Source organism: Orycteropus afer, unplaced genomic scaffold, assembly GCF_000298275.1.
Source record: "Orycteropus afer afer isolate SDZICR_OR568_19922 unplaced genomic scaffold, OryAfe1.0 scaffold00090, whole genome shotgun sequence".
NCBI classification, from domain to species: Eukaryota; Metazoa; Chordata; class Mammalia; order Tubulidentata; family Orycteropodidae; genus Orycteropus; species Orycteropus afer.
Window position 1 is genome coordinate 9,926,632 of NW_006921677.1, and position 23,445 is coordinate 9,950,076.

The following is a 23,445-nucleotide window of genomic DNA, read 5'->3' on the forward strand; positions in this document are numbered from 1 at the left end:
TTACCCATGATGATACTGGTAATACACTTTATGGTGGAATCTACTGGAGATGTGGTCTGCTTCCAGTATAAAAGAAGACAGCTTTGGGAAAGGTCTCTGAGATTTTATAGCAAGCTTAGACCCTGAGTGTGGTCGATTCTTCATCTCAGTGGCCTACCATGTTGTCTGCTGATCTTGGGACTGTTAATGGATTTGAATTAGTGGCCTGCCATCTTCCTTGATAATTTTGGGATGGTGCCATTTTATTTCTCGACCTTGGGTTTGTCAGCCTCAGCAGTTAGTAGCTGCCTGAGTGAAAAGATAGCTCCAACTTCAGTGGGCCGGGAGCAAGAGGCAGAACTAAAGCCGAAGGCTGAGAAGTTTTCACCCCGCCCCTACAGCTTGGCACTTTGAACTGGTACTTCTAGCCTCCTCAGCTTTAAGAGAATAAATCCCTGTCTGTTAAGACCACCCACTTGTTGTATTTTCTGTTAGAGAAGCACTAGAGAAACCAAACAGGCAGTGAAGGGAAGGAAAGCCAGGAGACAGAGAGGGCAGGTCAAACCACCCTACTGCCCATGGTGATCTCTGTCCCTTTCTGGACAGAGCAGGCTGAACAACCTGTTACTGAACACCTGTCATCTGATAAGTGCTCACTTCTGGGTATAAGAAAGAAAGTCTTAGGACAGCATGTAACAGACATATAGGTGCACTTCATCAGCATCACAGACTCATACAATGTTGTCTTTGGAACAGATGAGTCCCCAAGAGACAACAGTGGCCCTTTTGAGTGCAAAATTACTATATGATGTTGTGTATTCCTGGCTTTTTTACCAATTTATTACCTAGTTATTGTGATACAAAAATGCCTCACAGGTTCTGAAAGCCCCACAGGGACAGTACTCTTCTGGACTGAGAATCATGGTCTCAATACAAAGATTTTAAATGGGAAACCTGTCCCCTAGGGTCCAGTGTCCTACATTATGCCAGTGAGAGACATCACTAGGCCACTGTTGCATTCTTTTGATCAAGCCTAGACTCCAAGTCAAAGTCATCTCAAGCTAATGCCCTGGGAGTTAGTATCCATCAACACAGGTAGTGCTTGAAATGAAACTTTATACTCCACTCTGATTGTCTAATAGCTTATTAAATAAGGAATTAGTAAAGCAGAGGACTGCTCCCTGTCTGTCTATTTGTCATACTATGTGAAATGGCTTTCGTGTTGCTGAAAGTTCTGGCACTGGTATTTCAAATATCATCAGGGCCACTGGTGGTACAGCTTCCAGCAGCATAAGCAACATACAAGCCACTGCAGTTTGACAAACCAACAGGTGGGTGGTGGTCAAGGACACTAGCATCATGTATTGTTTTTATTTTTCTGATCCTAGTTAATTTATGGCATAATTCATCAAAAGAGAAACCAGGGTGGAAAAAGGAGACAAGGTACTAGTGGAAACAACTTTTGCTATATAGAAGTGTCTTTTTGGTCAGTTTTTCTAAGCTATTGTGAAAACCATGATTTGTTTCAATCATACTTAGAGATTTAAAACACTTTGGATCTAATTAAATTGAGTTTCTCTGTCTTTCACAAAGAGTCTTAAAAATTGGAAGGGCTCTTCCATTTCACACCTGGTCCACACACCCATCAAGGTAGGAACCCCTCTGCAACACTTGAGTCCTTAGCACACTGCCACCAGATCTTTCCTGGAACACTTAATGAGGGGAGCTTAGGAGATCACAGTGTGGCTCATTCCATTGCCAGGTACCAAGGATTATGATCCTTTTCTTTCTCATATGAAGTCTCACGTACTTTGTAATTTTACACATTAGTCTTATCTTTAGTTTCAGGCAAGATAGATAAGCCTACATTTCAGTTGACAGTTTTCTAAGTACTTGAAAATTGTACCATGTCCCTGTTTAAGTTTCCTTGTCATGGGCCAAATCCCTGGGGTCCTCATGCAGCCCTCCTCATCAGACCACATCCAGGCAGATCATCCGTCCAACAACCCAGAATGCACTTCGATTTGTCAGCAAGCCTTTCAAACCGGATTTAGTTTCTATTAAAAGAGCATGTTTTCTGGTCTAATGTCTTTGTACTTGATTATCATTTCTCTCTCTCTCTCTCTCTTTATATAAGTAGAAAGAAAAAGTCTGAATCTCCCACCAAACCTGTTTCCTCCAGAGTCAGTGTTACAAAGCTCATTCAGGCAGAGGACATTTTTTAAACTAGCACTAAATGATCATTTCTTGTGTTCATGTTATAACTGCTGTAAACAAAGACCAGGCAATTTTTATGCAGTCATCAGTTCACTGGCAAAACGCAGGGTAGCTGGGTTATAGAAAGTGCAAATGTTTTACTGTACATGTGTCTTTACCAATGAAAATACTAATTCTCTAAACACTTACGGGCACATATCTATAGAGATCATCTCAATGGCTACTAACAATAACAACAACAAACCTGGGGAAGAAGAGTTCCTACGTGGTGCAAATGGATAATATGGTAGGCTGCTAAATAAAAGGCTGGGACTTTGAGTCTACCCACAGGCCTCTCAGAAGAAAGGTCTGGCAAATTACTTCTGAAAAATCAATTGAAAACTCTATGAAGCACAGTTCTACTCTGATACATATTAGAGTGCCTTGAGTGGGAATTGACTTGATACCATTTTATTTATTTTATTTTTTTTAAATTTAGCAAAGATGGTTAAGATGTAGTTTGTGCTGGTGTTTGTAGCCCAGTCAAGGACTATGAGATACTACTTTTAAGTGCAATAAAACTGGGAAGCATCAATTGGCATGGATAGCAGATCACAGCATGAATGGATGTAAGTGGACGGTGAGGATGTGAGGGATATGAAAGGCACTATCTCGTCCTTAAGGAGCTCTAGTGGGTAGTAGTTAAGACATTTAGCTGTTAACCAAAAGGTCAGTGGACCAGCTGCTCCGCAGCAGAAAGTTGAGGCAGTCTGCTTCCCTTAAGATTTACAGCCTTGGAAACCCAATGGGGGATAACTATGAGTAGGAATGGGCTCGATGGCAGTGAGTTTGGTTTGGTTTTTGATCTGATCCTTGGAGAGGTTTAAAGGTAGGAAAAAGGGGTAAGGTAAAGTTGATTCTAGGTTCCCTTTCTCACCCTCCCACCAGCCCCACAAAGACAACTACTAGACATCTAGAATTAAAGAGAAAGATTGAGTAGAAAGAATAGAATTAAAAATGCAAGAAGAGTGGTAATTCAATTGAGGCTAACTCTTGTGAGAGGTGGGGAGGGAAACAAAGGGTGATTTAATGAGAGAGTTAAATCCCACAGTTTAATGAAAGAGTTTTCCTGAAAGAAAATCAGATAACACAACATATGATTCCATGACCTGGACAATGGCAAACAATTTTTAAAAGGCTTACCTTTAGGAAGAGCAGCTAAAAACTTAGCATCAATTCCTCTTTTGCCGTTAGTAAATTGCCCTTTATCTTCGAGTGAAAACTCTTTCTGAAAGCTAAAATTTCTTAAATTAATAAAAATTTTAATGTCAATTTAAAACAAGATACATAGTAAGTGAAAAATACAGAACATAAGTATTTATCCTTGCTATATGCCTAAGGCACCTGACTGCTATCCAGAAGGTTGGCGGTTCAAACCTACCAGCCACTCTATGGAAGGAAGATGAGGCAATCTACTTCTGTAGAGATTTACTGCCTTGAAACCCAACAGAGGTCACTATGAGTCATAATCAACTCGATGGCAATGGGTTTGGGTTTGGTTTATGGTTTAAAAAAAAAAAACAGTTGCCATTGAGTCATATTCGACTTGCAGCAACCCATGTGTGTCAGAGTAAAACTCTGCTCCATAGGGTTTTTCAGTGGCTCATTTTCTTTCAGGGCACCTCTGGGTAGAGTTGAACCTTCAAACTTTTGGTTGGCAGCTGAGCACATAAACCATTTGCACCACCCAGGGAATGTGATGCAACAGTTGTTGGGTGCTGTCAAATCAATTCTAACTCATAGTAACCCCATGTGACAGAGTAGAATAGCCCCTTAATGGTTTCCTTGCTTCCAACAACCAATAAATTAAAGCATGGTGAATAATTTTGAAGGGCTCATGAAAAAGTAAAAAAAAAAAAAAAGGAAATGAAAGGGGAGAATGAAAAAGGAATTTAACACTTATTATGTATTTGTTGCCTATACTAAGCATATCCCAGTACTATTTTAATTATCTTCACAAGAACACTATCAAGTAGGAGTTATTCAATGGTGTTCTGGTAAATGTTTAGCAACTGGCTTCTTCTTCCTAAATTTAGTGCTGTGCTTTGTAGTGTTTCCCAGTAGTGTAAATACTCTTACCATGGCTGATTTCAAGCTACCCACAGGTGGTCACTGAACTAAAAATTGGGAAGAGAGGCATACCATAGGTTTCAAGAGCTAGCTCTAGTAAACCACCACAATGATTACCGTCCTCAGTTTATGCAGTAGGAAACTGCTCAAGGATTTACCCAAGGATACATATTTGTCAAGAAGTATAGACAAGATTCAAATCTAGCCCAGTTCTAACATTATGCTCCACTGTTCCCAAGATGGGTATGTTGTTGTTGTTATTTGCCATCAAGTCGGCACCGACTCATAGCGACCCCTCCTTGGGTTTCCGAGGCAGTATCACTACGGAAGTAGGATTGCCCAACCTTCCTTCCGAGGAGTGGCTGGTGGGTTTGAACCGTCAGCCTTCTGGTTAGCAGTCAAGTGCCTTAGGCACTATGCTACTAGAGCTCCTAAGATGGGTATAGGCACACACACACAATTCCACCGTCAGCTTTGGAAGGGTACCTGGAGTTGGGCAACAGACAGTGCTGCTGCCTTGTAGGAAGAGAACAAAACCTGGAAAGCAGGATTAATGAGAAGGCTAGAGGTTCAAACCCAACAGCCACTCCTTGGAAGGAAGATTGGGCAATCTACTTCTGTAGTGATACCACCTCAGAAACCCAAGTAGGGGTTGTTACTGAGTGGGATCCGACTTGACAGCAGTGAGTTTGGTTTTGGTTTTTAATATTCTCCAGTGACACTATTACCCTCGAGAGGTGAAGAACAGGCCTGAGAAAGCATTCAGTGTAAAGCAGATCTTCCTCCTGTATCAGTTCTTGGATTTGTATTTCCTCATTGTAGGAACATTATTTCCACAGAAGAGAAGAGACCAAGGGAGTAGATGTATTATGTAAGTGGTACACATGCATAATCTATATCCAATATGTAAAATAAATTTCAAGAAACATTTCCAAATACAATTTATGGTCCCACCCTTCCCAGAACCAGGCTCATCTGAAAACTCAGCTATTGTTTATAAATGTGGTAAAGCTTAATGTTTATAAATATGAGTGGCATGCATTTACATTATTTAAGAAAAAGTCTTGGGAGTAACTGTTGTTGTGTTATGTACCACCAAGTCAGTTCTGACTCATAGTGACCCTATGTATAAAAGTAAGAAACACTGCTTGGTCCTGCATCATCCTTACAAATAGCCCATTGTTGCAGCCATTTTGTCAATTAATCTCACTGAGGGTCTTCCTCTTTTTTGCCAACCTTCTACTTTACCAAGCATGATGTCCTTCTTGAGGGATTGGTCCTTCTTGATAACCTCTCCATAGTACATGAGACAAAGTCTTGCAATCCCTACTAAGGAGCATTCTGGCTGTACTTCTTCTAAAACAAACTTATTCATTCTTTTGGCAGTCCAGAACCATAATTTGCCAACAGCATAATTCAAAGGCATTAGTTCTTCTTCAGTCTTTCTTATTTATTGTTCAACTTTCGCATGATATGAGGTGACTGAAAATACCATGGCTTGTGTCAGGCATACCTTAGTCCTCAAAGTGACGTCTTTGCTTTTTAACATTAAAAAAGGTCTTTTGCAACAGATTTTCTCAGTGCAATCCATCAATTTCTTAACTGCTGCTTCCTTGGATGTTGACTGTGGATCTAAGTAAAATGAAATCCTTGACAACTTCAGTCCTTCCTCTGTTTACTATTATGCTGCTTATCAGTCCAGTTGTGAGGATTTTTGCTTTCTTTATGTTGAGGTGTAATCCATACCAAAGACTGCAGTCTTTGATCTTTATCAGTAAGTACTTTAAGTCCTCTTCACTTTCAGCAAAGTTGTGTCACCTGCATATCGAAGTTTGTTATTGAGTCTGCCTACAATCCTGATGTCATGTTCTTCGTCATACAGTCCAGCTTCTCAGATTATTTGCTCAGCATACAGACTGAATAAGTATGATGAAAGGATACAACCCTGACACACACCTCTCCTGAATTTAAACCATTCAGTATTCCCTTGTTCTACTCAAACAACTGCCTCTTCGTATACGTACAGGCGCCTCATGAGCACATTTAAGTATTCTGGAATTCCTATTCTCAAAATTATAGATAATTTGTTATGATGCTTTGCATAGTCAATGAAACACAATAAAACCTTTCTGGTTTCTTTGCTTTCAGTCAAGATCCATCTGATGTCAGCAAATGATATCCCTTGTTCTACATCCTCTTCTGAATCCAGCTTGAATTTCTAGCAGTACCCCTTTCTGTTGATGGACTGCTACAACTGCTTTTGAATTATCTTTAGCAAAATTTTACTTGCACATGACATTAATGACATTCTTTTGTAATTTCTGAATTCTCTTCTATCTTCTTTGGAATGGGCACGAATATGGGTCTCTTCTGATTGGTTGGTCAGGTAGCTGTCTTCCAAATTTCTTAGTATAAACGAGTTAGCGCTTCCAGTGTTGCATTTGTTTGTTGAAACATCTCAGTTGATACTCCATCAGTTCCTGGAAACTTATTTTTCACTAAAGCCTTTGATGCAGGTTGGCCTTCTCTTTTCAGTACCATCAGTTCTTGATCATATGCTACCTCCTGAATAATTAGTGTTTTAAACTACTTTCCAAACCAATAAGACTAAGAGACTTCCCCCTAGTTAGACACTTTGCTGAACTTCTGCAAAGTGGGGTTTACAAGTTATTGTCCCAACACACCCTAGTTCCATATGTAATTGCTGCCTCAAAAGAAGGTGAAAATATTGCCAGCACCAGTATAAAAAAAAGTGTAGCCTTTTCACAGTAGGTTGGAAATCAGTGTAAACCCAACTCTACAAGGAAAATTTCTCATGGTTCTAACCATGGCTTACTACAAATGCTGTTCCCTCTACCTGAATTAATTGTTTTCCAGCCTCCGTCCAGCCTGGCTCTGATAGTGCAGTGGATAAGGGACTTGACTGCTAACCAGTATTGCACTTGTTTGTTGTCAGCAGTTCAAACCCACCCACTGCAGAAGGAACACTGGGCAATCTACTTCTGTAAAGATTTACAGCCTGGGAAATCCAATGGGGGTGGCTATGAGTCGGAAATGACTCAATGGCAGTGAGTTTGTTTTTTTTTTTTTAACCCATCCTAAGTCCTGTTCCTAATCTGGGCCTCAGTTTAATTGTCATTTCCTCAGGTAAGATGTCTCTGATCGATGGCCTATCTCAACCAGCACCCTAATCTAAATGATGTATTTCTGCTATTTTCTCTCAGGCTATCCTGTTCTCCTATTTGCAGCACATATAACAAATGTCATTATGTAGGTTTGTCGAATGAGTTTTAAAATTTCTCTCTCTCTGACTAGAAATTTATGAGGGTGGGGGCCATGTCTGTTTGGTTCACTACGGTATTCCTGATGTCTAGCACAGTGCCTGGTATTCTACAAATATGTACTGAATGAATAAATAAATGACTACAACAAAATGCTTTGATGCATACTAAAATTCACCCTAAAATATTTAATGTGTTATATGTTACACACTATTTGTATGATGATATTGTTATGTGCCATTGAGTCAATTCTGGTGCTTAGAGACCTGATGTGACAAAGTAGAACTGCCTCATAGGGTTTTCTAGGCTGTAGTCTTTATGGAAGCAGATCTCCAGGTCTTTTTCCCACGGAGCCACTGGGTGGATTCGAACTGCCAAGCTTTTTGGTTAGCAGCTGATCACTTATCAATTGTGCCAGCAGGGCTCCTTATCTGTATGACAGCTAGGGGCAAATATCATTACAAAGATTGAAGATAATTAGAAGGGCATAAGGAGCCTTGGTAGCACAGTGGTTAAGCACTCAGCTGCTAACTTAAAGGTTAGTGGTTTGAACCCATCAGACACTCCATGGGAGAAAGATGTAGCAGTCTGCTTCCATAAAGATTATAGCCTAGAAACTCTATGGGGTAGTTCAACCCTGTCATACAGGGTTGCTATGAGTTGGAATCAAGGTGAGGGCAGCAGCTTTGGTTTGATTAGAAGGACATACATTCAATCGTATCAGTCATAAACATGTGGGCTGTCTATTTCCATCTTTACAATAACATAGCATTGAGAGTGCATGTCTCCACATTGCCTTGCTTATGTTGCATACATGTATGAAAATATTAGTCTATTTCCATGTGTTTGCATAGTATGAAAAATCTACACCTTCAAAGTACACTGTTATTATTGCAATCCACATCGCTATTTTTACATTTTGCTCCTATTTCTTTGACTCTCTCTCCCATTCAACTAAATGGCTGATAACTTCTCCAAACACAAATAAAAGGTTATGAGGAAGGAGTAAGAATATAAAGGAAGGACAAGGAGGTTGGCTTGGAAAGTGCGGCTCTGATTCTCAAGCATCACAAGAAGCTGTGACTCATGCAAGATCCTTCCAGTCCACATCAGAAATGAAGTTTTAAAAAATCACGTTTCTTATTCTTTAAAAAGTTGGAATTAGAAATACCATTTGACCCAGCCATTCCATTGCTAAGTATACATCCTAAAGAAGTGAGAGCCAGGACAAGAACAGATATATGCATACCCATGTTCATTGCGGCACTATTTACAATAGCAAAAAGAAGGAAATAACCTAGGTGTCTATCAACAGAAGAATGGATAACCAAACTAGGGTACATACACACAATGGAATACTACCCAACTCTAAAGATAACACAGAATCAGCAAAACACCACATAATGTGGATGAACTTGGAGAGCGTTATGCTGAGTGAAATAAGTCAATCACAGGAGGACAATTATTGCATTAGCCTGTTATTGTAAAAAGAAGGAAAGGTTTATATATGGAAGAAACTTTTCTTTGTTGGTTACCAGGGGTGGGAAGTAAGGGGAGGGAGCACTGCTAGCAGGTAGGGACAAGTTTTGAAATGGGTGAAGAGAAGGGCAATATATCAAATGTGAGTTATCAACATGGTGGCACTGAGGAAGAAGAAGACATAAAGAGGTACATGGGAGGTTCAGAAAGCAAAGATGAACTCTTTTGCCCATATAGTACTCCGTTATCAGTGAAGACAAACATTGATACATGGGCAGACTGATGGGTGGATAGGCTGAACTACTAGGTATGTCTATGCTGGGGGGAGTGTGCCCAAGACCATATATAAGGTTGGTGGACAATGTTTCTACAAGTGTGTTTGTATGTTCTATAAGAATTTCCAGGTTTATCGTAGTGCTGACAAGGGGCAAGGTTGTAGTTACTTCTTGGCCACAGCCAAATGCCCAGAGGGAGCAACTATTTGGACCTGTGGGCTAGGGACCATAGTTGTAGGGGACATCAAACTCAATTGGCATAACATACTACACAAAACATTGTTCCACATCCTACTTTGGCGAGTAGCGACTGGGATCTTAAAAGCCTGCAAGCCGCCATCTAGATGCAACGATGGGTCTCTCCTTTTCCAGAGCAAAGAAGAATGAAGAAAAACAAAGATTCATGGAAACAATTAGTCCAAGCAACTGGTATGCCATGTGATCCTCAGCCTATATGATAATGAGACCAGAAAAACTAGATGGTGCCCAGCTACCACTTCCAACCACTCGGAGGGGGATCTCTGTAGGAGAGCCTAGATAGAGTGGGAGAACAACGTGGAACAAAACTCAAAAATTAAAAAAAAAAAAAAAAAAAGAAAGAAAGGACCAGGTTTGCTGGTCTGATAGAGCCTGGTGGAACCCCTGACACTATGGCCCCTAGCTGCCCTTCAGGTCTGGAATTGAACCCACTCCTGTGGCTTCCAGCCAAACAAAAGACAGACATATGAGCTGAACATTTATAATAGGTAGATACACTCCTTGGAGATATCATGGAAGAACAGAAGGGCTGTGTATGTACAGGAAGACAGCTCAGGGGGCAGGAGTGCATGGAGGGAAGGACACAGGGAAGAAGTAACTATGGAGACAAAGTGGGAGGGGAGCTGTTGCACTATGGTAAATTGTAGTCAATGTCATGAGACAAAGTATATGTGAGGTGCTCTACGGAGAGTGAATTTGCTCTATAAACTTTCACCCTAATCACAATAAAAATTAAATCTCATTTCTTGCCTAGACTTTCTATCCACAGAGGGGACCATTTATCCAGTAGTGAAAATACAGGCAAAATATACTGATAAAGATCTCCAGACCATTCACGAATGAGCAACTCCATCTGATTGTCTAATGGCCCACGAAACATGTAACTAACATCCAAAGGAACGCTTCTGTCTCCCCTTTTCTTTTTATGTTTCTGAGTCAGGGGCACCAGAGCAGTGTGATCAGTAGAGTGTATTGATAATTCACATTATTTTTAACTCCAAAGCACTGAGCTCTGACTGCTGGAGCCTGCACTTCCTCCCAATATATATCATTCCCTTGGTGACAAGGGGCCAGCAGGTAGTCCCCTCTCTGTAGGGACAACTTCGGCAGTCCTTGGTGTATACCCACTGCTACACCCAAAGTTATGAGCCTATAGTTCAATATAAAACCACCACTCCATAGATGAAGTAAGAATTACAGACTTAATTTTTCTAAGAAAGTTTTAAAGCTTTCTAATAAAAAAAGGAACTGAATGTTTGATTTTATTATTATTTTTAATCAACTATTCTCATCTCCTCTGAAACAACAGTCACTCTTTCCGACTAATTTTTTCATAGCTCTGCCTCTCTCCCTTGGCTCTAATAATCTAGAAAGCGATTGTTATCTGCTTCCATGATTTTTTTTTTTTTTTAAAGTGTTCCATTAACCTACTTAAATGCCCAGCAGTAGCAACCAGGAGAAATTTCATTGAAAAGTGAACAGGATATTCTGCTGTTATTACCTCCCATCTCTTAAAAAAATATGGGTATACTACTATTTTACCCACTTTGTATAAGGCTCCCCTACAACCCTGTCATTCTTCTACTGAAGTTTAAATTATAAGATCTAGAAGAAGAAAATTCAGTGCTTCACATTTTCTCTTCTCTTCGTTGATGTTCAGTTGACTAGATTTCTCTTAGGAATGCAGGTTCTTGTACCTCCAGCCCATTTTACACTCAGTACACCATGGCAAGTGGACTACAGCTGGTAACTGAAAGGTTGGATGTTTGAGTCCATCCACAGGCACTTTGGAAAAGACCTGGTGATCCACTTACAATAAATCAGCCATTAAAAACCCTGTGATGGTTATGTTTGTATGTTAACTTGGCTAGGCCTGGTTGAATGGCTGGGCAGCTGGATGTAGTTTTCCCCATGATGAGACTGGTAATCAACTCCATGGTGGAATCTAGTGGGAGCAGCTGAGTAGCCGCCTTTGGGTATGTGGTCTGCTTCCTGTATATAAAGAGAAGCCTTGGGAATAGTCTCTAGCCTATGGCATACTTGAACCCTGCACGTAGCCTTGTCTTTATTGAGTAGCCTGCTATGCTCTGCCGACCTTGGGACTTACAGTGGACTTACATTAATAGCCTGCCATGTGGTTTGGTAACATCAGGACTGTGCCTTTTGACTTGTCAACCTTGGGGCTTCTTGGCCTCAGCAGCCAGCAGCTGTCTGAGTGAAGAAAAGCCTCTAGCTCCAGTGGGCCGGTAGCAGGAGGCAAAGCTGTATCCCAAGGTTGAGGGGCTTTCACCCAGCCCCTAGAGCCTGGCACTTTAAACTTGGACTTAAAGCCTCCAAATTGTAAGAATAAACTCCTGTTTGTTAAGGCCATCCCATTTGTGGTAGATTCTTGTCAGAGTGGCACTAGGTAACCAGAGCAAACCCTATGGGGGAGGTTCTGGTAGTGCAGTGCCTAAGGCACTTGACTGCTAAACCAGAAGGCTGGTGGTTCAAACCCACCAGCCACTCCTTGGAAGGAAGGTTGGGCAATCTACTTGGCAGTGATACCACCTCAGAAACCCAAGGAGGGGTCGCTATGAGTTGGATCCAACTTGACAGCAAATAACAACAACAAAAACCCCATGGAGCACAGTTCTACTCTGACACATAGAAGTCACTATGTATTGGAATTGGCTCAACACCAGTGGATTTTATATAAAATACCCATGATTTTAGAATAGCTGTGTCCCTCAGTCCCTCTTCACTGATGTGTCTTACCTCCCTATTTCATGCTTTTCCTGTCCTTGAATAAGCAATACATTCCTGTTTCCCTTTCCTTTTCTTCCTGTCTTGGTCACTCATTAGCTCTACTGCAGCTCAATCACTCTGCTGGGGACACATGAGGATATGAGTCTTGGATTCTATTAATAATTGGGCAAATATGAGAAATTTGGGAGCCATGTCAAGCACTAGAAAAGTAAGATTTCATGAGTCAAGACAGACAACCTCACTGATTACCCTGGATCATTAATGTGTTAATTAACCTATACTAAGGAGCTCTGGTGGCACAGTGGGTAAGGCATTTGGATGCTAACAGAAGGTCGGCAGTTCAAACCCACCAGCTGCTCCATGGGAGGAATATGAGGCAATCTCCTTCTGTAAAGATATACAACCTTGGCAACCCAATAGGGGTCACTATGAGTGGGAGTTGACTCAACAGCAGTGGGTAGCAGTAGATGAAGTATATCAAGTCTTTTCCTGTCCACTGTGCTCACAAGGTCGACTGAGCCATACTCAAATGCAGAGCCAGGCTTAGCTTCATAAGGACAGTGGTTATATAACTGTTTATGCTAATTCCATTGAAATGCAAACCTTTATTTAGTAAAGAAGCAATGTCATAATACATTAGGAATACAAACATCTGAGTGGAATGAGGCACACATCATGGCTTAGGTCCTTCTGATATAATGAAGTTCAGGTTGAGATCCAGCTTTTGGTGTGCAGGGGTTGATGACTTGGGACTTGGGACCATCACTTGAAAATATCAAACTCTCTTAGGGATAGTGATCTAATAAGAAGCCCCTGAGATACAAAGTCTCATTTGACACCAGCTTTAATTTTTACATTCTTATGTTAACAAAACTGAACCACGAAACCTGAGCACACTAGGTAAGTCAAAGCAACACACTAAATATCCTGTAGGTAAAGGAACTGTAAGTGTGGAAAGGTTAAGAAAGAGATGCTAAGACCAGGTATCAAAAACTCCAAGGACAGATGGGTGGATGGATGGATGGACAGATGGATGGACATGGAATAAAAAGAAGGATTGACTGGAAGGAAGGGAGGAGAGAAAGAAGGAGAGAAGAGAGGGAGGGAGCCAAAATCTTTTCTAAAAAAAAAATCAAAAGCTCCCTTACTTGATGAATACATTCCAAAAGGACATCCCATGCTTAAAGGCAAGTGTGAGAGTGTGAGAAAGAAGTTACAAGTTAGCAATATAAGAGATTCCAATACCCTTTTTTCCAAACATTCCCATAACCAGCCTTGAACACAAAAAGAACGTTTGCTGGGTGAGGATACTGTTCAGTCACCTTGTTTCATGTATTTTAATAAATAAAACTCTGGGAGAAAACCTAACACTAAACATTTAAATTCATGAATTAAGAATTTAAGAGAATGATTTAAAAAGCTATTACAAATCTTCAAAACTTAAGATTCCTTGAGCGAAGGTCACTTTACCTTGGAAATTTTCTTTGAGGTGGGAATCCAATGAAGTTTAAGTTTTTCTTGTTGAAATCTAAGGAAAGAGAAGTAATGTAAAAATGACATAGCTACACAGTAAGTGAACAAATTAATACAAAATAAATAAAAACTCCAAAGGAGGAGGGGAATTCGTCAAGAGTTCATTTGACATATAATTTAAGATAACAGAAATTTCTAACCGGACCAGAAATATGAATACAAAAATAGACCTTCTAAGAATCCAATTTGATGTATAAATTTTGGATAATCAAGTTTTCTTTTTCTTTTCTCCTCCTGTAAAGTAGCCAACATACTCCAAGGGTTTAAAAAACAAAAAGAAGAAGAAATCTGACATAGTTCAATGTTATCATCTAAATTCAGTATGGAAGTAACAAGAATAACTCAAAGCACTTAAATGCTGGCTATGGAACAAATAAGTAAGTTTGGTCCAGGTAGACAAGGAAGGAGAAATGTTGACAACAATCGCTGCTGGAGACCTCTGAATAAAGAATAAAGGGGGTAGAGGGTGGAGAAAAGGGGATGCCTTTATTATTCTCATTACCATCTAAGGGATGAGAACATGTCAAATTAACCATTTGTTTATTTTTGAAGATGAGATATATATTATGTAAGGGCACCTGGTAACAATTCCACACAGGAAAACCCACATCCTGAGTGAAGGGGTTAATCAAAACCAGGAATAGGCAAAATTCATAATCATACTAATGGTTAGTAACCTGTTTTACAGCTTTTGGCACATAACCACTTGTCCACCAAGAAAACCACAAGTAGACCACTTACAGAAACTCCTTCCCCTAGGGAATTCCCTCTCACTATTTAATATTTGAGGGCAGACGCTTGAGGGGAAAAAAGAGGTACACAATACATCAGCTGCCGACACTCCATTATACATCAAATTACATCCTTAATTGTGGCATTTAGAAATTCTAGAAACTAGAGAAATGCAATAAAATGAACAATGGAATGCCAATTAAGCATCTAGGATTTTCTCCTAATTACACAAGTATTTTGTTATGTATTTAAAGAAGGGGAACTCACATTCAAAAGGCTATCAACTGTTACAGAATACAATTCCTGAATGGTTCAAATCACTTCCAAATAGCACATTTGTGCTAGAAAACGTTTTTGACATATAAGGGCTGAATTTCAAATTGGACATCTAAAATAACCTCAGTGTTTCATTTCTGTTCAATCAGGGGACTGAATATGCGGTATTGCTTCTGTCGTTAAATTGAAAGCACGATTTTCCTCTGTGCTCAAAAGGAAGTCACTAAAATAACGCTATTTTGTTCCAAACTGTTTCCCATGAAGATTTAGTAGAAAGACGAAGCACTCACCACTACCTACTGGAAATAATTTAGTATACAGAGCCCTTGCTTTAGAACATTTTAGCGAGAGCGCAGCATATCCAGAACTTGTTCCAAAGTCTGGGCATTTCAACTTAATTTGCCAATTTTCCTAAATGCTTGAGTGGCTTAGCAATATCACTATCTTACAACCGGGGGGGTGGTCACCTCAAATTTTCAACAATCACAAGATAAGCTAATTTATAAAACCAGTTAAGATACTTAGAGTACCGTTTGAGAAAATAGTATAACTATCTAGACACAGGAAAATATAGAGTAAAATGTAGGCATTCATTCTGTTCTAAAATAAATGCACAAGCACACCTTCTATCTCTCTGGTCTTACCTTGTTTTTCAGAGAACTTGAAAGCTCCCAAACAGCTGGAAATTCCTGGGCTTCTGAACATGGTTGCATACAGAAAAGTTCAGTAGCAGAGCCTGCTCTACAGCTGATTGTCAACCAGCTACAGCCTTAGGCCTATCTAAGCAAAACTGGGCTGAGATTTTTCACATTGCAGGCAGGGCTGAGCCATTAGGCACTTGCGTCCTTGGGAACGTAGTAAACCCAGAGCAGAAGGCTGCAGGCTCCAACAGCTCAGACCCGTAATCAGATTACAAGCAGAAATTAGGCCTATGGATGCTGGAACAGACAAGGATTCCAGCCATTGGACATTTATGATATTACCACTTCAAAGCCACAGGCAAATCACAGCAGATGTTTCAGCTAAAGCTAAATACATGATGCTGGAACCTAACCATCCTCAGGGGAGTCAAAAACAACTCCTCCTTTCCCTGAAAACAAGCAAACAAATACAACAGGGACTCTGGAGGTATGGAGGAGAAAGGAAGCTGTCTGTTTCCAGGCTGCTCCAAGCCTGGCTTTGGCTAATATTGGTTAAGGGAAATAATTTACCAACAGGAAGCCAAGATCCATATTTAAAAGTTATGATTTGTGAACAACATAGGAGTGAAACTGTGGGAAAAGAAAAGGCAGTTATTACTAGAAGTTCAAACATTTTAATTTGAGATGGAAGTTGTGAAGCATTACATGTCAGAGTGAGCCCTGTTTATTTTTAATGGCAACATGTACCTGGTGGGCCCAAGCAGTGATGACGTAGGGGTTAGGAAAAATGTGCCATAACTACAGATGGGCAGTTCGACAGCTAAGCCCCCACACCTCACCCCCACCCCCCAAAAAAAACTAAACTCATTGCCACTGAGTCAATTCCGACTCATAGCGACCCCTTTGGGTTTCCGAGGCACTAAATCTTTACAGAAGTAGGTTGCCCTGTCTGCCTTCTGTGGAGTGGCTGGTGGGTTTGAACCACCAACCTTCTGGTTAGCAGTCAAACGCCTTAGGTACTACGCCACCAGAGCTCCTTTCACAGCTAAAAGGGACATTAAATCACAGAAATTGTCTCATTTACAAGAAGAGGGGAACAGAGGGCTAGAGAAGTAACTAGCTCACGGGTAGGCAACTGGTTAGTGACAGAACCACCTGTTTTGTGGGAGATGGGTTCAAGATTGTGATTCACTCCCACTCCACCTGGAGGCAGAGGCCATGTTTGTCCATCATTGTATATTTAGTACTGAAACTATACCTAGTACACAGTAGGCCTCAGTAAATGTTTGCTGAATGGCCATATGAAATCATGGAATGATCTTTTCCAAAAGCTAGAGATTAACATTCTAAAATGATGGCATTGATTTTACACCACACTCTCAAACCTGATCGGGTTAAACTGATTGACTTAAAATACAAACTTAGACTGAAAATAAAGAAGAATATGCTAACGTAATTGAGGTAATAAAGATACAGTACAATATACAGGACAACATTGGTTACTCTAAGGGTCAGCGGTAGCATTTGGCGATTTCTCCTTAAGCTGATTACGTAAACTCTTATAAAGGTGAGCAGAAATATAGCAAATAGGTCAATTAAAAGAAAACTCAGCAAGAAACAACATAAGTACTATGGATAATTGCAGTGGCAACTTTATTGTAGGGTTATGGCTAATCAGAAACCTAAAGGGAGAAAAGGATGTTGTTGGGAGGAGAAAGCCCCACAACCTATGTTGGCGTAACTGGCAAAGGCCAAAGTAGTGGGTCCACTCTGACCCCGGGACAAGAGGTTAAGCCAGCAACTAGTTGCTTTTTGCAAACCTCATATCATTTCTAGGTCTAATTAACCCAGACATGAGTAACTAGGGCCTATCCAAAGACTTAAGGCAAAGACATAAGTCAGTTTGCCAAATGGGAGGTTAGGACAAGAAAGCAACTGATAACTAAAGTTCTGCTTTCCCATCCCAAGGCTTCTATCTCATTGGAGAAGGACAAGATATGAACAATACTATGCAACTTTGTAGACTGTGTGAAACAATGATTCAGTGATTCTACTTGTAGAAATGTACACAAGGAAACTGCTACAAGAGAGTACAAAGATATTTATCAGCAGTTCCATTTATAAATGTATAAATCTGGAATCAGTCTAAATAGAGGGATATAATAAAGGAGTGAATAAATAAATCACACAATAAAATCAGGTTTTAATTCAATGGGTAATTTGGAAATTTTTTTCATGTTGTATTAGAGATGCACACATATATATACCTAGCTAGAAAGAGTCAACAGACCAAAAGATTAATCACTTTACAGTTCAGAGACAACTCTGTTCACATTTGCCCCCTCTATACTCTAAAGTAAGAGCTCTGGTGGCATAGTGCCTAAGGCACTTGACTGCTAACCAGAAGGCTGGCGGTTCAAACCCACCAGCCACTCCTCGGAAGGAAGGTTGGGCAATCCTACTTCTGTAGTGATACTGCCTCAGAAACCCAAGGAGGGGTCGCTATGAGTTGGGGCCGACTCAATGGCACATAACAACAACAACATACTCTGAAGTTTCCACAACAGGCATGAATTACTTCTATAGTTACCAAAACAACTAAGCACAAATGAACATGAAGGCAACAGGACCTCATAAAATCCTTAAGACAGACTTAGGCACAAATCCTAGGAGGAAAACAGTTGTGAATGGATATATGCCTGCAGATCTATGGCATAATGTCAACCTGCCTATGTCTTCTAAGAACGTCCAATTTCCTGGCTATAAATTGAGGAGTTGACCCAGACAATCACCAAAGTCCCTGATTACATCAAACAGAGTGTTTCTCAAACTCAGTACCAGCTGGGCTCCTTGAAAAGAGCCCAGGTCACCTCACCTTGCCTACCAACACTGAATTCACCTGTTAAAGCCCCTTTCTATGTTTTCTTCTCTCTCAGTACTTCTTTATTATCAATCAAACTTTCCTTGTTCAAAAAACTTTCACTGTCTTCTAACTAAAGAGCCCTATTGGCACGGTGGTTAAGCGCAAGACTGTTTACCAAAAGGTTGGTGGTTCAAACCCAACCAACCAATTTTTTTCCATAGCAGAAAGATGTGGCAATCTGCTTCCATAAAGACTAAAGCCTTAGAAACCTTACAGGGTAGTTCTATTCTGCCTCATAATGTCGCTATGAGTCAATCAATTTGTTGGCAGTGGGTTTGGTTTGGTTTGATTTCCTAATTAAGGAGTACAAAAACTCAAAAGGCAACACCTAAGACATGCTTCTGTGTATATTCTACAGACTGCCTTGCACAGGACTTTGCTCAGCATAAGTAATCTATAAATATTGATTGATCCATTCAACCAATCAATCAATCAAGCAGGCCAACAATGAAATCATTTCTTTTACTCCTCACATTCTTAGATGGGTAGCCAACTCTTATTCCTAATGAGGTGGTAACAAGGAAATTATCATCACTCTTTCTGCAACTTGATACTCCTACTAAAGTAGTCTTATTGTTCCTAAAATGTGAAGTGATGATGTGGAACATAAATATAGTAACGACTCGATGGCAGTGAGTTTGGTTTAAGGAGAAATAAGAAGAAAATATTAAGGATTCACTGGATTAAAACAGGGAAGATGATTCCCTGCAGTGCAAATGTGGACAATGTTGGTATGAGTCCAGGTAAGAAAGACTACTTCCTAAATTGCCATGGTCAAAAGATAAGGCATTAGATCACAAAGGATCACGATTATTAAGTCCCTCAGAGAACATGAAGGTTGGTTCACTGCTATGGCTCAAGATGACGTGGAAGCTATAATGAATAGTGATATCCTGTCAATTGTTCTGACAATATTTTATCTTCCTCTGTAAGACATGTGGCAGCTGTGCTTTAGCAGTCAACATGGTAAAGAAAATGGAAACAAAGCCAATGGGAATGGAAAAAGTTGAGTACCCCAATTGGCAACTAGACATTTTCTATCATACCTGGTGTGTTGATGTAAAGAATACAGGTAGGACCTGCCTACCTATACCAGTGATCACTTTGTGGTAGGCCTAATGCCATGTGCTCTAAATTCATTTCCAGTTGCCATCAAGTTGACTCTAATTCATGGTGATCCCAAATGTGTCAGAGTAGAATTGTGCTCCATAACGTTCTCATTGGCTGATTTTTCTGAAGTACATCACCAGGCATTCATTCCAAGGTACCTCTAGGTACATTAGACCCACCATCCCTTCTGTTAACAACTGAGTGCATTAACCAGTTGTTATCACCCAGGGACTCTACTGGGTGCATTAAACTCATTTAGTCCTCTCAAAAGCCTGAGAGAGCACTCCTATAACCATCCCTATGTGCAGATGAGAAAACTGAGATATGGAGTGATCTAGAATAAATATTCAAGCTTAGATGGATTAATACATCCTTAAAGCCATTTAGTACCTGTGTATGCTAGCAAAACAATCCTTCACTATTCAACAAAAATAACACCAAAGAGGTCAATAAGAAGGTGAGGTCAGGATTAAATAACAACAAGTACGTGGACCAAAAAACAAAACAAAACAAAAAAAAAACAAACCTAATTCCATCAAGTCAATTCCAACTCATAGAGACATCCATTGGGTTTCTGAGACAGTAAATCTTTGTGGAAGTAGATTGTCCCATCTTCCTTCGTGGAGTAGCTGGTGGGTTTGAACCACCAATCTTCTGGGTAGCAGCAGTTAAATGCCTTAGGCAGTGCGCCACCACTCGGGAAAATGGAGCTTATTATTCAACCCACGCATTGAACTGCCTGTTGAAAGGACGGATACACAGGTGTAGCACCAACACTCCACTGAGGCCTGTATAATGTCACCCTGGGCTCCCTTCTTAGACTGAATAGCCAGTGAAGCACTTCCCTTCTACTGGCAAATTAGCTAAAATTGAAATGGGGAATACAGGGCAGAGTGAAATTAATGACCAACTGTTTGAAAAGCATGTTTGTGAGTTATTGATACATTTCTAAAATAAAAAAGTGCCACAGAAATGACTTTAATGAAATCTACTATAAACTACCAAAAATGACTGCCAGACAGAAATTCCAACGTGAAGGATATATTATTTTTATAGCTTAGTGAAGGAGTATTTTATATGCTAGAAACAGCCATAAATGGTATTCTCATTTTCTTTGGTGGATTTTATTTATGTATGTAGACCCTTAATCTGGGGTAAAATTGCCTGACATGAGGTAATCCCACCACTGGGAAGCCCATTTAATCCTTTTCATTTCCCTTTTATCACATACTGATTATTCATACATTCCAGATTCCTTATTTTAGTGCAATTCTCCTCCTGTGTGGACTGTGAAATGCTCTTTGAATTCTGGTGAGTGGTAATATTTTGGACAAGTCTGCAAATAAAATTTTGTATTGCATTACTACATAAGGTAATTTAAAACAGGACAAGTATATAGAGATGAAAAGGCAAAGCCCTTTCAACAATCAAAAATATTACAACTCACAGCTATTTCTTTATCAGATGTGTTGAAAGCACCATGCCAGTCTCACTATATTTAAGAAGTCCTTTCTAAAGAAAAAGGAGCTCTGGTGGTGTAGTGGTTAAAGCATTTGGCTGCTAACCAGAAGGCCGGTGGTTCAAACCCACCAGCTGCTCTGTGGGAGGAAGATGAGGCAATCTATTTCCATAAAGATTTACAGTCTTGGAAACCCAATGGGGGTCACTATGAGTCAGAACTGACGGTGACAGTGAGTTGGTTTTTTGGTGTTGTGGTTGTTTGTTCGTTTTTAAAGAAAAGGCCACACTGTAGTCCCCTGAAAGACTTATTAATGTCTTTAATGCTTCAAATGAGTAACGTTAACATTTGAAGTGAAAATTATCTTCTAATTATTTGAGTTCCAGCCTATTTTGAATTTATAACTAATGATGCTTGAGGAAAAAAATCCAGTTACCCTAAAGAGAGATGGTCAACTGTTACACAGAGCAAGAGAGATGATAAAGGTCAGAGCCATTTCATATTTAAAATGCACATTGACGGTTAAGTACAAAACTGTCTTAAGATGCACGAACATCTGAGCATCTAGAGAACTGCTCCTGGTGAGAGGCCCTGGACCTAAAGATCCAAGCTGACCTGTCAGGTGTTCTTCCCTTCTTCAAGTTTGTTTTTGCCCTATTCAAAGCAACAAGAGTTTCTTAAACAATGATTTGATGAATAAATAGAAGCTTAGGTTTTTGCCGTATAAAATCCGAAGCTGCAGAATGCTGTATCTTACACCTGGAGGGGCCATGGAAAACACCTGGTTGAGGGCTCTCCTTTCATGGAGAAGGAAACCCTATGCAAGTAGGAGGGAGGGTGCTGGCGCTATTATTATTATTATTACCCAGGGAGGTCGGAGAAGCCTTCTGCCAACTTACTAGTTGATGGTTTTCACATGAACTCAAAGCAAGGAAACACTGAATCATCAGATATAAGATTTTTTTATTAGTCTAAAAAATCCAGATGGCAGACAAGTAAATATATAAAATGACTATTGATATCTGATAGAGTATAGCTGTTCTTGAGCTACATTTGAGTGATCTGAAGGAAAGCGCTTTGATTAAAAGTAATCCTGGGCCTCCTTAGTCTATGGGGAGTTCCTTGATGGCACAAACTGTAAGCACTCCATTATTAACTGAAAGGTTGGCGATTGTAACCCACACAGAGGTGCATGGCAACCTGCTTCCAAAAGGTCACAGCCTTGAAAACCCTATAGAGCAGTTCTACTCCACATACATGGGGCCATCATGACTCTGAGTCAACTCAACGGCAACTAGTTTGTCACCTTAGTAAAAGCAACACTAATGATAACCTCAGCAATGATAATCAGCATTAAAATCCAAGAAAAGCTTAGCCACCTGCTATTTCCAATATCTTCAAATATTTTCCACAAGGTTACAGCACAACTGGCACCCAAGGCCTAACCCCATCTATCAGAACACATTCCCAACACATTTGCTGACTGATAGGGAGGGAGGGAGGAACTTAAAGGCAGTGGGTTTGGTTTTGGTTTTGACATTTTCCATGTCAAGATGGTAATTCTCTTTCCTTCCCCCTGCAATATACACTTAGGGAAGCAGATCCTGTGCTCATAACCTAAGTGACACTGGACGGTGATGACAAAGAAATGGAAGACACTCTACTCTGCATGCTGAAATGACTAAAAATATGTTTATACTTATGATTAAGCTTAATATCTGATTTAAGGCAAATAATATCAAACTTTGGTGTACCTCAGAATCAATCACAGAAGGTGCTTGTTAAAATGAAAGTCCCACCACCCTAGATGATCATGATGTGTGAGAGTTCAAATACCACATAACATGAGCCATTCATTATATTAACTCCAGGAGGAAATAGAAAAGTAGAAAATTCAAATAGAAAGAGCTTGATGAAAGCTGGCTCCTTGGAGAAGGTGACTGTAAGAGTTTACTTGTGAAGGAAGAAATGACAATGGATGAATGGAAAAGAGAGGGCTGGTTGCCAGGAATGAGAGGTGCCACAGGCATGAAAGCTGAATGAGGGTGATACTTAAAGGGGCATGAGATTAAACAGTGCGCTACATTCAGAAGGAAGGTGAGAAGAGATCTGAACTGGTCATAAAGCTGTGAGAAAGAGAGGCAAAGGAAAACCTCCTAGAATGAGGAGATCAGATCCCATACATAAGAAAAATGAGAGCCATTAACTGGAGCCCACATACAAAAGGAACCTCAAAACCTCTTCATACTAACCCAACCTGAAATATATCATGCTGCATGGTCTTTTAGGTAGTGAGAAAGTACTATTGTTGTTGTATATCACTGTTAGTTGCCACAGAGTCTGTTTTGAATCATGGTGACTTCATACAACAGAATGAAATATTGCCTCATCCTGCAGCACTTTCACGAGCATTGGATGTGTGAGT

The 23,445-nt window shown here is 40.1% G+C and overlaps 1 protein-coding gene across 1 annotated transcript in view; it reads right to left on the reverse strand.

The window, feature by feature from the left end:
* SVIL (supervillin) overlaps positions 1–15,592 on the reverse strand; it is a 142,901-nt gene extending 127,309 nt beyond the window's left edge. The window contains exons 1-3 of the mRNA XM_042781163.1: positions 15,532–15,592; positions 13,817–13,874; positions 3,379–3,479 (exon numbers count right to left, since the gene is read on the reverse strand). Of these exons, the coding sequence (XP_042637097.1) occupies positions 3,379–3,479; positions 13,817–13,874; positions 15,532–15,592 (220 nt within the window). The remainder of the gene's footprint in view (positions 1–3,378; positions 3,480–13,816; positions 13,875–15,531) is intronic.
* Between the last annotated feature and the right edge of the window lie 7,853 nt (positions 15,593–23,445).